The 18897-nt window shown below is 37.3% G+C and overlaps 2 protein-coding genes across 2 annotated transcripts; both read right to left on the reverse strand.

Annotated features, from left to right (window-relative positions):
• Positions 1 to 93: 93 nt before the first annotated feature.
• Positions 94 to 12476, reverse strand: Sil1 (Sil1 nucleotide exchange factor). The gene is made up of 6 exons (XM_019055539.2): positions 12048 to 12476; positions 4266 to 4495; positions 3628 to 3881; positions 2841 to 3015; positions 1457 to 1603; positions 94 to 690 (listed from the first exon to the last, which is right to left on the reverse strand). The coding sequence occupies exons 1-6, from the start codon at positions 12190 to 12192 to the stop codon at positions 130 to 132; spliced, it is 1512 nt and encodes a 503-aa protein (XP_018911084.2). The 5' UTR covers positions 12193 to 12476; the 3' UTR covers positions 94 to 129.
• A 1292-nt stretch (positions 12477 to 13768) lies between these two features.
• On the reverse strand, positions 13769 to 18897 carry eIF1 (eukaryotic translation initiation factor eIF1). Its single transcript, XM_019055892.2, has 3 exons — positions 18710 to 18897; positions 17215 to 17372; positions 13769 to 15174 (listed from the first exon to the last, which is right to left on the reverse strand). The coding sequence occupies exons 1-3, from the start codon at positions 18741 to 18743 to the stop codon at positions 15028 to 15030; spliced, it is 339 nt and encodes a 112-aa protein (XP_018911437.1). The 5' UTR covers positions 18744 to 18897; the 3' UTR covers positions 13769 to 15027.

Consider the following 18897-nt stretch of genomic DNA (forward strand, 5'->3'; position numbering starts at 1 on the left):
CTGAGGTCTCTTTTAGAGAGAAGGAAGGAAAATCTCCCACGTGTGATGATTTCATGTTAGAGGATTAAACATTGTGACCAAAAATAACATAAGTTTAGAAAAAAATAATAAAATTTATTCCTAGTTTATTTACAATTCATCCTTTGGAAACGCAGTAAAAACAGAAACGTCATTAACATTCAGCCTAACCATTAATTCATTGACTAGATTGGATAAGTTGGTATAATAGTCTGAATCGGAATTAATTTCCTTTGATGCTAAATTAGAATACCATGAGCTCAGATATTTTAGTGTCAGATGCAGTTTTTCATTATCTCTAAATTGTTTATGACATTTGCTTGATAGCACAGCAAAGCACTCAAGTATTTTTTCTATGACATCGTGCTCGAATCGTACGGGCAAGTCAGCGATTGCTGAACTTAGATCGTCTCTCCGCTCGGTGCGATCAGTTGTTACAGAACTCTGCTCCATTAAAATTTGACTCAAGTGGTTACACCATCCATGTCCTATGAGCTTATTTTCTAAATCTACTGAGTTGTACTGTCGTAATCTTTCCTTCTTTTCCTCCAACTCGGCTAATAACTTTTCATCGGTGGAATTAAAGTCTGAGCTATCTGCAATTCCTTCCACGTCTTTAGCGGCAAATTGCTTTTCAGCGATGAGATCGTGTATTAAAGTGATAATTTTTAGCTGCAACAGATTTGAAAAAGATTAAATGAACACCATTAAAGTAACTTGGATTTAAAACTCTGGGATAAACCCTGAGTTTAAATAAGAAAACAGTCGCCTAAGGCACTTAAGGCCTCTATTTTAGAACAAAAAATGAAAGGCTGATGATGCTTTGCTCATGATTAATGAGAGAAGTAGTAAGAACGAATGAGAATAGAGAATATAGAGAAAACATTGGCTTCATTATGACAAATTTAACTCTTAACTAGCTCTTGCAGAGTTTTTTGGCGCACTAAAGATTCTTCAAATTCTGTAAATTCATTCAACTCTTGGATAGCTTTACGTAAACCAGTCATAGGGCCTTTTCAATAAAAGCCAAACTATTAGGCAGAAAATTTTGAGTCATATTTCAATCATTGGGAAGCTAGGATTAGTATAATTTTATGCAATAAACCCTGAAAAGAAACCACTAAAATTGAAATAGCCTTTTGGGTTGCCTTGAGCACATGGAACTTTTTTCTTTTTTTTCACATTTTTGCAGATGTGATTGTAATGCTAAGCTTTGCTCAAACAGGCACGCACAACAGGAAGCAGATGGGTCATATCCATAGAGGGAATAAAAACACCAAAATGGCTCAGTGATTAGTTTGCATATTGCTTTCCAATTATAGTTCTCCTTCTCTATCATTGCTGATGGAGTTAACTAACATGATTTAACATTCACGTTTTTAAACATTGATTTTAAAACACTTCTCACATTGAAAAATAATTTAAAAAGAAGCAATACCTGTAATTTTAGATTTGTTTCTGATTCAGCATGCTCCTCAAATAAAGAAGTTAACACTGCCACGCCGCCCTGTTTGGTCAGTTCCAACTGAGCAGTGGGAAAACGTCGAACCAGACAGGATAATGCGTACAAAGCACTAGAGCGAACCTAAAAGAAAATCAGTAGATAATATTTCAGACATTATTGACTTGTTAAGAGACAAATCTTTTGATTAGTTGATGACTTTTCAAAAGGAATCAAAATATTGATTGCAGGACCGGATATGGATTCAGCCTATACACCCATATTTGAGATGGTTTTAACTCAGGATGATTTAAGCTCTGTGACAGCATCTTATTAGATACACATTCAGCAGATTCTTCACAACAAAAAACACACATAAAAATGAGTGATTAGTAAGGTTCAAAAATAATTTATTATAAGTTCTGGACATTTCAAGGTCTTAGAAAATAAAAGGGGTCAGAAAAAATTGGGAAGAAAGACAGAAATTTAAGAAAGGCTGAGCAAGAGTTTAAACCTACATTATCATAGCATGAAGTGCTGTAGTCATGAGCCCAGGGTTACCTAACTGCCCTGATCTGTGTTGTGCGAGTTCTCAATTTTTATTCCTTCTTAATATTTCTGATTGGGGATGGGATTGTCAGGACTCCGAAATGTTCAAGCCTTTCAAAAAAATGAATTTGGCCTTGGTTACACATTTTATGGGTGTTTTTTTCCTTCTCACATGTTTGTTGGACTGTTGTTTTGTTTTCATGGCACCAGTTCCTAAAAATGTTCTTATGAATGTTGGTTGAATTTAGTCAGTTATTTTTTCCCTTCTGTAGTTAGATAAAAGAATACTGAGGTTATCCACCGCCTCAACACTCCATTCAATGTATAAAGTTGTACTATGGGGGAAGAGGTGACAGAGGCATTAATGTCATGTAGCCAACAACCCAATTTTCATTAAGAATTATTGATGGAGATCTTGTTATTCCTACCTACTGAAAATTTTCTCATTGGCTAAAGTAAAGAGATAAGAGGTGCGGTAACAGTAAAGTATTGGTGGTCTATTCAGAAAATCACCTTGAGATTAACAGCTAACCTTTCATGGCACAATAGAAAGTTATAGAGAAGCCTTGTTCTAGATGTTTTCCCTTACAGGAAGTGGCTGCACTCAGTAAAACTCACGTTGGGTATGTTGAAATGGGTTCAATTTCTGTATATCACTGTGCAATAACGAGAGCAAAAACGCCCCTGAGCTCGGATTTGTAAAACAGTCTGCGGTGCTTAACAATCGAGAGACAATAAATGTTAGAATACCAAACTAAAGTTCTGAAGGCGTTTTAATTGAAATCTGTAAATGAAATTAACATTTGTGATGAATTTTTTAAGAGGTACTTACTTTGTGTTCTCTCTCTAGGGCAAAAGTTCTAAGGAGTAAATTGACAGCTCCAGCCTCAAGAGCTGCAATTTGTACCTGTGCATTACTCTGTGTTGCAGATCCAAGGAGCTTCATCACTTCAGTCCGCACAGTAGGAGAGGTTATGTTGAATGACGGCAAAATTATTTTAGAGAACCTGAAGCACAATTTAAAAAAGAAGGTTTACAAGTTTTTTCAGGCCCAATTGAAAAGTTGACACATGCTGTATTTCAATGTCTCCTCTGTCTTGTCTAGTTATTTTTTTAAAACAAGAATTTATGCAAGTACCAACCCGAAAACGTCGGAAATTCTTTGCACCAAATGAAAGATGTGAAGAACATTTCAAGCAAAAACTTGAGTTCATCGTGATAGAAGAATAGAGGTATAACAGAATCCGTTTCATGTAAAATAAAGCTTCCTTGGTCAACCAATAACTAGTAGTTTGACTCATGGCCTATCTTCCACCCTCAACTTTAGTTAGTGCTTTGTGGAAATGTTTAAGTCTGAAAAAAGAAACAGATTTTTATTCACTTTGTCAGGGTTCAGTTAAATTTACTTGCTGGCCTTGATGCCTTTCAAAAAACTGAGCGTTTTCCCAGACACAAATTAGAGTTTTTACTCAGTGAGGAGTGAAAGTATAACCATCTGAAATGCTATGAAAGCAAAAAAAATGCCAATGCCCAGCAAAAAGAGCGTAGCAGTAGGTAGATAACAATGGAGAAATAAATTAACAAAGATTTTGCTTGGAAAAATTTTGAAGCATGCTTACCCATTACTTTTCACAAATTCTTTAGCATTGTCAATTTGATGAACTAGGTATTCCAAGTCAGTCAGCACAGTTACCATGGACTCTACCACCAATGATGGTTCAGAGACTTTTGAATACATGATGAGCAATTTTTCATAGCTTTCAAAAAGTCCAGTCATTATTTCAAGGTCTGTTTTCATTGTCAAGTTCAATGCAGCGAATTCCTTTTTCAATTCATCATAGGATCGGTACTTGGAAGCAGCCTCCTTTGCTTCCTGAAACATTATGTGAACAACTGAACTAAGTTACCATTGACAATTATTTTATGCTAATTACATGGTTTCAATTGCATAGGAATAAAGTGTCAGCAGTATTCAAATATTTGCATCAACTAAAATTAATTTAATAATTAGGTAAAACTGGTGCTTTTGTCCTGCAATGGCACATCAATCTGATCCATGTGTGTTCTTCAAAACACTTAATCAAACCTTTTTTCTTTTTGCTTCACTGACTGAGTAAAACTTCAGTGACTTATGTCCGAGTAGAGAGATGAACTTATGCTGTTTCTGAAATAAAATTGAAATTCTTACGGGTGGAGGCAAACAAAAAATAAACAACTTGCTTATCGCTTATATCTTACACATATATGCGAGACTTACTTCATCTAGACTAACAACATCATCTGGTTTCATCTTGTGCAATGCTTTCTTTAAAGATGCACGATCCAGTTTACCATCGTCACTTGGAGCTGATGAAGTATCTTCGTTAGGTATCACAAGCAATGATCCTGTGTCTTTTTTCTCATTTTTTTTCTCCGACAAAAGTTTAGCCTCTTTCAGCCCTGTCTGTAGATTGACCCTTACATGCAATCCTTTCGGTATGGCTTGATCTGAAAAGAAACAGGGCAGGTATATCAATATGCAAAAAAATTCTGACAGTTGCTGTATACTTACAACAAAGACTTTCACATCTGGATCGTTAGCTTGGAAATGATGATTCCCCTAGCGGGTTCACTAAAACTTGACAAGCCTATGGTAAAACTGTTATGGATTTCTTTTTTATTTCCTGAAACCTTACCTATAACTGTAGACATGATAACCAAAGCTTCCAAAAAAAAGGATATGAAAAGATTTCAGAGTTTTCTTCCCAGAGAGAGGAAAAGTCAATGAGGTTTTCAAGAATTGATGCTGAGTAGTATTCCATTTAAAAAATAAAGTATGACCGGCGAAGATACGTGGTCTGATGCTTTCACTCCTGATATCAGCAACTGGTTCAATACAACGACAAAAAACACGCATTAGCAAATGCATAGTTTCAATATTTTATTCAGATCCAGTTGTGGTGAGACAAACCAATTGATCAAAGCTGTCGATGAAAATTTCACCGCGTTTAGGCATTGATATACCATTATGAAAATTTGAAATCTTTACATAGCTTTTTCATTGCAAACTTTGGTGATCAATTCTACTATTCAAAAGAGCTTCATAGAGTAAACTAAAACTGATAGCCGTCTGCTGTTCATTGATGCTATTCATGCCTAACAACTATTGCGACACACGCTGTACTAAACATGTAATGCGGCGGAATTTTTAAACGTCGCATGGCGCTTGTGATACTTTGCCTGGAAGGTGACGATATAGTCTAGGTCGCGCGCTGAAGGAATTCGCGAGTTTTGTGATACAATAACTTACCATCTTACTTTCCTACTATTACATATACTTTTCACCAGGATTGCAAGTTGAATCCGAATCCGCTGAAATAAAGGAAAAATTCACAAATGATAAAAAAATTGCTTGACAATTTTAAGGCTACCAGTAGACGACGATGACAGGCCGTCAGGTAAAGGCTCGGTGCGGACACAATGGTAACAATACCTTGGTGAGCTCGGCACTTTTTTTAATCGGCTGGATAACTATTCTCTGAAATTGGGCGGACCATATCAGAGGAGGAGCTATACTCTGTCTCACGAACGACGATCCCTGGTCCGACGGTCATTTTTGCAGTCGACGGCAACACCGCTAATGACCTGGACGAGGCATTTCAACGAAGAGACTCGCGGAGCCTTTTGGTGCTTGGACCTCTTGTCACTTGCCCGTTAAGAGATGAACCCGTCGGCAGGCCCGTGACATAATTCTTCTCCCGTTGAGCAACCCGTATTAGTAGGAGTACTATTTTTTTTTTTAATTTTAAAGAAAATGGACTTTTAACAGCATCAAACGACGCAGCATGAAAATCCAAGCAAGGTGACGTAAAATTATCTGAATTAAAGCAAATTTGACGATTTTGGCATCTCAAGATCCGATAATGATCCGTGCCATCTTGAGATGCCAAAATCGTCAAAATTGCTCCATTTTTGATAATTATACATCACCTTGCTTATATTTTTATGCTGCAACAGTTGACGCACTTAAAACATGATTTTTTTATAAAATTGAAGAAAAACAAATTTTGACTGACTTAGTCTCGTAAACCCAAAGCCCGGCCGCGCGGTACCTGCGCATTGTCCTGGCTGCCTCTCTCCTCGAACGGTCTCCAGTGTTGTCATTTACGGGGTTTTTGACTACTTACCTTATATTTTCCAGGGATCGTCGTTCGTGAGACAGAGTATAAGTAGGTAAACTTTGTTGGCCTTTTAGACCCTTTCAAGCATGTGAGTGTTCTTGTTCTGTAACTTTTAACTTCGGAACTATGACTCCCATCTAATTATTATCACTTTTTCCTGCAAAATCCTTTTCCAAATCAGTCAATACAAGTTTTCTGTAATTAAAATAAATGGCTTGCACAATTTGTACCACGTTGGAATGGACGTTTCACCTTCTTTTCGTGAACGTGGAAAGTTCACAAAATCCTCTTTCCACCCGCAGTACTTTCATGGAAGTCACCTTAATCGAATGGTGCCACGTTTAAAGATAACTTCTGTAATGTAAGTGCAAAAATAATGACGGAAAGCCGCTAAATTCAAGTACTTTCAAGTTTCACGGGAGGAAAAAACTCATTTCCTTGGTGAATATGCTTCATCGCTTATAGCGATAGTAACGATTACTCATTGCATTTTATATTTTCTGTAGTACGCATAAGTGATTTCAAGACAACGGGAATAGTAGTGTTGCCAGTTTAGTCCTGAGAGTTTTTGAATATAAACAATAAACTATAGTCTGTTTCACGAAAACTGAGACTTTTTATTCGGCATTAAAATCCGTAAATGGCAACGCATCAGTCTTGGACTCGGGTGACCGTACCGCTCGCCGGACATCCTCTTTTGTTCAGCGCCTTCACCCCTCCTTAATGGGCCCTAGTACCCGGACCAAAATTTTTTTCTCGCTGAAAAATTTATCTTCTGGCGTGAAAATTTAGTTTCAGCGTGAAATTATGAGAAAAACGCACTCAAATTCAGTCCAATTATCTTAATTTTGAGCTGATATACATCATTTGCGCGTGACCGCGATTCGCCGCGAAATGCCGTATATCAGCTCAAAATTAAGATAATTGGACTGAATTTCAGTGCGTTTTTCTCATAATTTCACGCTGGAACTAAATTTTCACGCCAGAAGATGAATTTTTCAGCGAGAAAAAAATTTTGGTCCGGGTACTAGGGCCCATTAAGGAGGGGTGAAGGATGTCTATTGTTCCTACCCTTACAATGGATGGGTGTCCGGCGAGCGGCACGGTCACCCGAGTCCAAGACTGATGCGTTGCCATTTACGGATTTTAATGCCGAATAAAAAGTCTCAGTTTTCGTGAAACAGACTATAATTGCAGAGGAATACAACTGATGTTGAAAATATTTTGAAGTTGAGACCCTGCATTGATTCATGCAAAAAATATAAGAATTTAGCGTTACAAAGACTTTTAGACCGTAAAATGTTCTGCCCGCTACTAACAGATGTGTTAATATGTTTTGCGTGAATCTTATGCAACCGATTATTTTGTCTCATTGCCTTGAATATACTTGAGAATGAAACTGGCGACACCATTATTACCGTTATCGTAAAATCGCCCACAGACAAAACACTACCTCCTAATAACAATTTCCTTCCATGAATATGTTACCACACTTCTTGCAATCACTATAGTTGTAAAATTTGTCATGTTAATCAGACTCCACTATACATTACGACTTAGTTCAGCTATAGAGTAATGTAATGTATTCAAGAGTCAATTCATCAGTGTTCGTTGTTCGTTGAGATAATAATGTATGGACCGCGCTCATCAAAAACACCAATTCGCATAAAATTCAGTTCATGAGAAAGTAAAGTTTTACTTTTCCCAAAGACTTAGCTTTACAGTAATTATCTTCTAGTCCATGTTTTGACTATTAAATGAGTCCTGAGAACTTAAAATTGCTTCCTGGAGCAGACCTTGGTTCAGTTCAAAAACACTTATAACTCAGCTATTTGATATTGAGACTTGGTGCGTTTATGTTAAACGCGGCTCATATGATTTGCACCAGCCATTAAGTACAAAAATTCCCCCTTCAGATTTGAAACCAGCTCTGCTTGGCTACCAACGTCTCCTGAGACCAGTGAAAATGCGTAGGAAAATGAGGCGTTTAGAGACAATGTGAGATAAATGCATCGCAACATTGCTAAGACCTTATTGCATCAGCTCTCTGCGTCTTTGTTTAGCGCTGAAATGCATGTCAGTGCTCTGCTTGAGCCTTGAAATTCGTACCAAAAAAAGAAAAATACATTTGCCCTATTTTTCTAAGAAAATACTTTCAAATCGGCGCAATTTCGATTCTTCTTAAAGAAATGTAAAGATCCACAATCTTATTGCAACATCGAAAAATAATAATGTCTGGTGTCTCTCGCGCCCTCAAATAAATTTGGTATCTGCTGATTTAAAACATTCAATTCTACACCTTCACTTTAAATAAGCTGTCTTTAAGCCTCTGTTTCATTGAATCAAAGTTTACACGCATGCCACTAGGATTGCATTTTGCAAAAGGGAACTAAGAGGTTACCATTGTTGCTAAATTTCAGGCTTCTGCCATAATTTTTCATTATGATATGAATAAAAAAAAACCCAGGTAACCGTGTTACGTATATCTAAAAACGAGCTCATCATAATCTCTTTGAGGGTCGTGTATATGAACATATTTCAAAAGTAGTGAAAGTAATAAAGGTCTTTAGGTCCGTGGGAGATGTCGCCCTTTTTTAATTTTTCCCTATTTTCAAAGACTGATAATATGTTTTGTTCCTTAATTTTTTTGGCAGTTACCAAGTATTCATTTTTTTCTAAAATCATTGAAACACTCAACAGTAACCATAATTTGATCAATATCAATCGCTCTACCTCTCTTTCATTAGCTAAGTGGTTCATTTTATAGCTAATGTGGTAAAATCGCTGCATCTTGTTGGCATCTGCTTTTAAACATCTAAAGCCCATTTTTAGAGGAGGATTCGTTCTATATAAATTCCGTGACCGAGCCGTAAATGCTGCACGGACATCAAAACGCACACGGTTTTAAAAATTTTGAACACGACTTTCCCAAAACTTAAAAATGCTCAATTTGCTGCTTTTACGTATAAGCCTCCATATGGTAATTAACTTGTAAAAATGCACCCCTTGCTTTTTTTGACGATAAGATTTCCCCTCAGGCACAAAAAAATGGTTGAAATGGATCACTAGACAAGGTACAAATTTAAGCATTCTGATACATGTTTCTTAACCAGAATTTCACGTAGAGCACGATTTGCGCAACGAAAACTATTGAAACAAACTCCAAACGGAAATATTAACATTTTTATTTCACATTGGTTACGAGGAAGTTGAACTGCCCGCTGACAAGAAACTCAAAGCTCTACGTGAGTCAAATCGCGCACTACAACGGTGTTAACAAGCTTCTTAATCGAGTAATGTTCATTTTCCACCATGTGTTGTTCAAACTATAAACAATTTGCCACAGCTGAGCCAAAGCGTCAAGATTGAGGTTGCCAGATTTTTATATCGCAGAGACTGTCATGACAACGTTTAGCGCACGATGTTAATCACGCAGAGTATTGAGTTTTCATGAGCGGGTGGTTTGAATTCACGCATCAAGAATCATTAAATATCTTTGGAAGGAGTTGATTTCGATAATTTTTGTTGTGCGCGTCGTATTTTACGTGAAATTTCAGTTAAGAAACATGTAACAAAATGTTGAAATTCGTACCTTGTCTAGTGGCCCATTCTCTGTAAAGAAAACCACCACACGGAGGTCCTAAGCGTCTAAAGATAGAAAACATCGATGAGATTCGAGGAAAGGGAATGCAAGAATTTATTTCAGGAGATTTGATCTTTTTTCCAATGCTGCAATCACAAGCTGAATTTGGGAGCTGAATGTGGCTTGAATGTGGAAGTCATCGGCCCCGGCCCGGCCCGATGCCGATGCCTGAATTTTGCGCGTGACGCGCCAAATTCAGCAACGATTCTCAGCGACCATCGGATAATGTCGGATTTATCTGAACTATTCGAATAGATTTGATACCCATTTGGATAAAAATAACTCGAAGTAGTGAAATTTCTGCTGTTGAGCGCCGACTGCTGATTACCACATTTAGCGTGTGATTCCGGCACAACGATTAGGTTAGGAGTTAGGACTTCAAGACGATTTCCTAGGATGTGACCCGAAGACTTGGCGCTATTATGAGAGCTATATCAAGACTCACTTAAATAGGTCAAAAAAATATAAGTGCTCAATGATGTGGCCGAGAGAATCGTAAAGTTGAGTGACGAATACGAAAATTTTTTGACGAAACAAGACGTTCAAAGGCAGTTAATTATGCAAACCAATGTGCCAGAAATTTAAACTGTTCGTCGACTTAATTTAATGTGAGCATAACAAACAGCTCTTAATGTTAACATTTTGTTTTACTTCTATTTTCTCGTATCTTTATTCATCCTCTGCGATCATTTTTCTCTTGTACCAAGTGATGTGACCGAGTTTTCGAAGAAAATGCATAATCAAAGGAAGAACAATAATGTTTTGAGCCATATCGATGGCCAAAGTGCGAAACCACGTATGTCCGTTAGCGACGTTGCAGACTTCTCTTTATATACTTGATTTTTAATCGAAAAACTTGTCAACTTAATGTCTCGAAAACTGCCGTAATTTTTCTTCTCCATAGTGCTTTAGAAATTTCTAGCTATCGTTGAACTTCTGAATCGTTGAAACTTCTAGAAATTTCAAGCTAGTATGGTTGGCTTATTTCTCTCCAAAAAAAAAAAAATAAATAAAATGAGAGCAAATGTTTTGAAACACAGCAACGGAGATGAAGGGTTCAGTACTTCAGCCTTCGATATAGTATTTACATGCAACTGATGCTGTTATGGTGTCTTATTTACATACTGTCTTGCTCCTTTCCAAGTACACGAATGGTTTTTTGAAATTTGAATTTTCATTAAGAAATCGCGATTTTCAAGGAAAATTTCAATTTTTTTTAAAAAAAAAAATCTGATGTCGTAGCAAAAAATGGCTATCATATATGCATTCTACCTTAAGAAGTAGATGCGAAGCACCCAAGAAATTTAAATCAATAAGACAAAAATGATTTTTTTGCAGTGCTTTTTTAATGTCCCTCCGTGGGAACCATTATTTTGGGTATAAGCGACTAAACCCTTGAGTAGGCAAAGCTTAAAATGTTCCCATGAAGCTAATTTTTTTCACTGGAAATGAGTCATTTTTAAGCGGAATGGAACGAGTTATGGGGGTGGGAACGAAAACAGTCCTAATAAAAATGTCTACAGATAAAAAGGTGATCCACCCAAACCCAAACGCGGCATGCACTAGGAAAACAGCGGGCCGCGGGCAGCGTGAAGCGGGGTGAGTGACGAGGGGGGGGGGGGGGGGGACCGATGCAGAACATCAACGGCCGCACGGCATAGAAGAACTCTGAACGCTACGGAGCTGAGCGAGGTTCTAGATCTGTAACGCATAACGAAAATCGGCGTTATGAGTTATGGCATTAGCATAGCTGAACTGATCGCAATGGTCAGGTCTTTGGTATGAGTTATTTGAACTCGAACGCAGTCGGCCGCTTATTAGTTCGAGTTCCGAATTTCGAACCGATTCGATTGACAATGCGTTCGGGATCGAGAACCCGACCGAGACCTTTCCGCGAACGGTTCACGATCGAAAACCCAAACTCATTAGGAGCCTATTCCGTTCGGGTTCCATATCCCGAACGCAAACGCAAAGGCGGCCCATTGCGGTGTTGAACGATGAACTGATTAAATAAGAAATTTTTAACATATAGGTCTCTGACTAAATGCTCCCTAAAAAGAAGACATTAACACTGTAAAACAGATGGCAGAGGTCGTCCGGTTAGCTCCTAGTCCAGCCTCACATATCTTTAGATTATTTCGTCTGAACATCAGTGAGAAACCTGCCAGATTTTTAAAAATGATGCTTTCCTGCGATACCAATCAGTTGGTCATTCTACTTACTAGAGTGTACTCACTTGGTTTGATTGTCTGCCATTCATTAGTTGGTACGAATGGTTCTGCCTCCTCTTCAACATTGATCGCATCGTCAGCTACTCCTTGGCAAGAAAACAACAGAAGAGTAAAAAAATATAAAAAGAGAAAACTTTTGATGCTCATCATGACAGGAATTAAGTCAATCACCAACTTTATAACGAGTTAGAAACACCTCCAATTGAAGAAAACTTCCCACATTGAATGAAGTATAGGGGAAAAATAATTGATTCAGAGTCTCACTACAATCTGTTACTACCCCTATTCATACACGCTTAATTGATTAACAAAGATTGCTGGTAATAAACTGTCAATCGAACATTTAGCGACACAATGTTTCTGTAACTATGGTGATCCATATCAAAGTATAACCATAACCTCAATTGCATCAGCAAAAGGGTTGTTTTCATTTTGTACTACGTGTCGAATAAACATTGGACTGCGCACCGCAACCAAGTCCGCAACGAGAACAGCCGCCTACCGTAACTCCGTAACTGAATGCATCACGTGATGAACAACAACCCGGAAACGGAAGCAAGATGATGACATCACTCAGTCTGCAAAAATAACATTCTTAAATCTCTATGAAGATTTATTCATCCATGCTAGGGGTCTGCACCATGTTTAAGGCTCCTCCCTAAACCGTCAATCAATTCAGAGTGAAATGCTCTTTTTCCTAAAAAGTCCTCAACAGGCCTCACCTCTTAAAAACAAAAGCGTCTAAAAATGCTCTTCAATTTACCCATACTTTGAGCAGAACTGGGTGAACAGAAGCGCATGTATTGCTGATCGATCAGGATTGAGAAATGTGATAAAATCGAGCTGTTGAGAAACTGCAAAATCACGTGTCTTGATTGGCAACATTGTCATCACACATTGTCATAATTTATTTAAAGATTATTCAACATGCATCGTCATTCCTTAAGGACTTCTCGGTTTTTTTCCTCCATGTGATGAATGCTCTGTGAAAATTGCAAGCACCTATATTGTTTTCTTCTCTGTAAGTAAGATAGAATGGGAGCAGAGAGAAAACCACAAAATAATTAGGCATTTTTGCAGTTCACCATCCATATAATTCTTTGAAACAGTTTTTCCAGGACAATTAATTAAGATGTTCCACCATTAGTGTCACGGAGCAGATGCAATATTTATAAAAACTTAGAAGACTTCTTGGAGTCTGCGTCGAAAATATGAACATTTTAAATTGTGTTACTTTACATAGGATGAAGAAATGTACAATAAAATTGACTTCCAACAAGAGAAGGCTGCGTATTTGCAGTTGAGGAACAGAGGGACAATTCAAAAGGGCTAAAAACTAATTCGAAAACCACTGATTTAGATTTATTTGCCTCATTGTCTGATAATGAGCCTGGAGAAAGATAAAGAAAAAATAACAGCAGTGGAATCATTAGTAATTATATACTTCAATGGGAAAAATGCAACCCACATATCGACGGTGAAACTACCAAACCACGTATCTCGTTTGCGGTGTTTAAAAATCTACGCTCACATTTTATTTTTTTGAAGTAGACCAAATCAATATCATTCCTTGAAATTTTCAAGACTGGATGTTAAGTAGTTTTTCATTTAAAAAATAAGTATGACAGGAAGTCTGCGACGTCGCAAACCGAGATACTTGGTTTGGTAGTTTCACCGTCGATATGAGGTTGATGTGGAGAACAAATTAACTTCAGTTGAGGAGACGGACAGTTTTAAATGTTCTTTTATTCGATAACAAAATGCTTGAATTTATCGACAGATAACAAAAAATTAACAATCGAGGATTTATTTATAAAATTAGGCTATGAACATGTATGTTGTAGCTAGTTCTGTTTACAATGCTTGTTATTGTTATCTTGTCTTTTAACACGTCAATGGAATGATGAAAGTTTACAGAAGTAAAGAGGCTTAGTGCAGATCAACATTATCCTTAAAATGAAGAAATAAGTGATGACTAGGAGAAGTTACTGACAATAAGAGTGATGGGACATGGCAACCTTTTCAGAAGAACTATTGCTTGGAAAACATGGAGGTGTAAAGTAAAAATGAAACTACAAACAATATTCATGGTTACTTTTACATCAGATAGAAAATATTGTACACATACATCTTCTTTAGACCTAGTTTTGTTCAAACTTTAAAATTAATAGAACACTTAAAAATCAGTATGTTACAGACAACAAAAAATAAAGGCTGAAACTTCAGTTTTCTCTTTGAACCATGTACATGTATTTATAATATGATACACTCGTGCTAGTGGATGAGAGAACGAAACAACTCTTGACAGCAAACATTTTGCTTCAGACTGTTTCTACGATTGATTAAAATGTATAATTAAAACTTCCACAAAATTTCCAGAGGGAGAACTTGCGGATGAGTTTGAAGCATCACAGACGAACAACAGTTGCCTAAGGATTCATTCAGGTCAACTTTGTGCCTCATTCATGAGTTAGACAAAAACACATTTTAATGTTGGGCGACAGGAATTGAGCCAAATTGTAGCACTTTAAAAAGTTTTCTCCTTTTTTTTTTACATTTGCAGCCATCTTTCAACTCCTTGAGAAAGAGCAAAAAATGGAAACAAATCGAGATGTGGATGATATTGACATGGTGCTAGATAAAACTGTGAATTGGTTTACTTAAAAAAGGTGGGTCATGAAATCAATGGAGGAAACATTATTTTTTGTTGCTCTAATAAGTCATGGAGACAGTAACGGGTTGGAATCTCATTGACGGTGTTATACGAATTTGGAGTTGAGGTCAACATTACTAAACACTGCACCAAGCCGACAATGATAGAATAATGACTGGGTTTCTCAATTCAGCGAGTTTAGAAAGTTGGAGACGTTACAATTCATGCATGCTTGAGATATTTTGATGGGAGAGTGACCTTATTACTTCTTGCTTTTCATTTAACTTGTATGAAAACCTAATTTAACTCAAAACATGAAGAATATCAACATATTAAAACCCGTGAACTTTTAGCTGGTCAGGTTTGGCGAGGCCAGTTTTAGTGAGCCACTGACAGATGTTCTCACGCTGATCCCCTTGGAGCTGCAACACTTCTCCATATTCAGGATGTTCGATGACAGTTCCGTTACAGGCAAATTCCTGTCAACAAATAAAATGAAAATCACATGAAATGTAGAATGCGTTAGGAAAAGATCAATTAATGATTGAATAAATAGATTACATTAGGCAATATCACTTGAAATGTAGAGCGCGCTAGGAAAAGATCAATTAATGATTGAATAACTAGATTACATTTGGTAATAAGGAACCACTATCTCCAGCTCTTCCATAAAAGCACCTTACTGCATAGGGAAACTAATGGCATATATGTTGTTTCTAAAATGAGCCAGAGATAGTGGCTCCTTATTGCAGAATGCGGTCCAATCTGGGACTTTCATCTGTATCGACTGACTTAGAGGAGTGATATACCAGCCCCATGTTGTTGATAATAAAATCAAGGACACAATGATTTAATAAGAACAATAATAACAGAAAAAATTAAGGTATAAAAAATATAAATAAATAAAATAGGCCTTGGCTTTCCTTGTCTTCGCAACTCATTTTCTCCTTTACCATGAAATGCTTGTTGGAACTATTTTAAGATCGTCCAAAATAAATTAGGAAGTTGCAACGGAAAGAGACAGAAGTAGATATTCCGCTAGTGTTGAATAGCCTGGTACAGTGATACTCGAGTTTTTAGTCCACTTGCACTAGAGAGATCTTTTTAAGACTAGATTCTCCGCATTAGAAAGAAATCATGAGCCGATAAATTGATGTTTATTTCATTGGACAGTCAGATTAAACATTGGATTGTTTCCAGCAAAGGCAACAGGAAGATGAAAAAGAGATCCATCTTACTGTGGACACTGAAAAGTAGGAATTTTCATATTGCACATTGACCACCTTTTTAGACACCATGAACTAAAAGGGCGTAAAAATGTGCCACCAAATAAAATTGAAATCAGAAGAATTGACAATACTCGATCCAACCTGGGTCGTTTTGGTTAATATAGACAAGTTTTTGTTTCACTTGAATTAATCCTTTTGCAGCTAGTAATTCGGCATCCAAGGAGAATCAAAAATTATTGTTGTTTTTTAAAACATTTTCAAGCGTTTGATTGTTCCTGGCAAAGGCAACAAGGAGATGGAAAAAAAGTTCGTTTCAGTGTGGACACTAAAAAGCCAAAATTTTGATATTGCACATGGACCACTTTCATGGACAGAACCAACTAAAAAATCGTAAAAACATGCAACTAGACGATGGAGCTGAACTCAACTCATTTCACCCTTTTTTGTATACACCAGACAAAAGAGCAAAAACTTGTGTTTTGGCTTAGTTTTAAAACTTCTGGCAGATTGCAATACATCTTCACCTCAATTGAAGACTAGATGGAGTGTCCTCATCACAGGAGACATTAATCAGTGATTTCACACAATTAATATTTAACCGTGACGATAATTTATGTAGCACATATCCGACACTTGTTTAAAATGTATATTAAACAAGCTTTAAAGTGTGCAATCTTCCACTCACAACAATCATTGACATAGGATGGGCATTCTAACCAAACAGCAAGAGCCCACATCCACATTGCTTGGATTCTGCAACTTTTAAACTATTATCCACCATGCAAAGAAATACAATTTCTTCTTTGATGACTCAAAGTTCCTCTGAAATTTACTATAAATATTTTAGGAAAATGAGAAAGTGGGTGCAATGTGATGCCTGTAAAGAAAAGAAAGCGTTGCTGGATTTAAAGTGACGCTCCTATGGGCACATGCTCTTGGGTCTGGAGGGGCCTTAAATCTTCAGCATTCTTTGATCAGCATTACTTAAATCTCTGAAGTTCTTAAACCCTGCTAACAAGGATAGAAAGAGGTCAAAGCTCAGTTAAAAAAGCTGCTACACTTAGAAACAAATTTCGGGACGAAAGAAAGATGTGATGTTTCCTTAATGTGTGTGATCGAAACTTAGCAGACAAAATAAATTTGCCTGAATGGAATTTACACCGAGATCACTTATGGGTTCTCAGAATGGTGATCAGAATTTAAACCCAAGAGAGAAAAATAAGCTTGTGCTTAGTTTACAGAGACACTAGACCATAATAATCTAGATAAATAATTTGAGAAAGTTCATACCTTTTTGCATGCTCTGACAATCTTTTTCAGGTCATAATCAGCTGACAGGCCCTGGACCGTTGTTAGGGTTTTACGACCATTCCTCTGCTGGATTCTTATGTGAACAAGACCATCCTGCACATCATCATCTGCACCCTTGATTGCATCAGCAAAGGGGTCTGGAAAGAGAAAAAAAATTGTAATGAGAATTCTGCGATTAGTGAACATCACACAATTTAGGAACTCACACTGGAAGAACTGGGGAAAGAAAAGAGTGGACACATCACAATCGTCACATCAACTTGAAATGCATCAATCAATAGTTGGCGCATTGGATAGTGTGCAGATTTCAGTCGAATCGTATCATTTTCTGATGCGACATTATTTCACTCTTTCCCTTCGTCAGTTCCATTTGAGTCCAAGCCAAATAAGTTCACCTACTTGTAAAAGTAGTGCAACAAGAGACTAGCTATGTTTCGTTAAGCATAGAAAATAAGTGCAAGAATCGAGATGACAGAACAGATCTTCCACCTCTGTTTAAAAGTGAGAAAACTTCTTCAGCTCATATCCTCATACGTAAGTCACTCTCGCTTCGAATATAGTCATGGAGCTCATGAATTGTTAGGATAAGCTTCTGAACAGTTTTTCCAAAGGAATGGGAGACCCAGAAGATCTTCAGGAGAATTGAAGGAAGATATTCGGAACAAAGAAATTAAGAGCAGTGCACAAGTAAGACTGGGTACTACCAACAAAGAGAAGAAACAAAGGAAGTTAATGGTAAACCAAATAATCCCAAACAAACATTAAGTACGAACATTTGAACCTTCCAATGCATCAAATTTTCTCTGCGGAGAATGAGCCTTTGACACCATTCCGGGAAAGATAGGGATGACAAGTGGCCATAATAACAGCAGTAACAGCACTTTGATTTGGTACTTTGCGAAGAGAACCTACTCGGTGATCAGTCACCAGTTCACAATATCAAACACATGTAATACACTCTTGCATGTGTATTATTAGGAGCTTTAAATTGTTTTGTTGGAAGAATGCAGGAAAGCAATGGCTTTGATCAGTTCGTCATAATAGTTTACAAGTCATGGCTGGCCCTTGGAGGACCAAGTAGGATTCGACTCGGGGCTCAAGGAAGAATATGCTTGGCACTCGGTAAAATACTCCTTCACTCTTGAGGAGATTGAGTGAGTGCAATGTGTAGAAGGAAGTAAAAGAATTCCCTCAAAAAGTACTGTGTGTGAACCGACAACTCATGGCAAATCGCCCCGAAGTGGTGCAAGAGGGACAAAGAGTGTTTGAGGTTCAAACTAGGGCGACGCCACAACTCCATTCTTGTTCTATGAGTTGATTAAGAACTCGAATAACAATCGGAAAGACTTAATAATCGCAAAGATTTAGAGGAAGAAAAGCAGCGAGTGGTTAATTCTGAGAAAAGCACGAACAGCGGCCATTTTGGACGACGGATTGTAAGTGTGGAAATGAGATAATGTAATGTAACTCTTACCGAAAGTATTGAGATTTTGGATGGATCCGGACATACGATTGACAATATTAGAAATTTTATTGAAACAAAATTAGATTTTAATAAGATAGCTTGGCACAGCAGATAACTGTGACTCGACGAGGAGAAAGATTCGTGCACTTCACCACACAATATGGCCACAATGGAGGAAGGAGGAATCTGAAAATTGA

This window comes from Bemisia tabaci, chromosome 1 (assembly GCF_918797505.1).
Source record: "Bemisia tabaci chromosome 1, PGI_BMITA_v3".
In the NCBI taxonomy this organism is placed as follows: Eukaryota; Metazoa; Arthropoda; class Insecta; order Hemiptera; family Aleyrodidae; genus Bemisia; species Bemisia tabaci.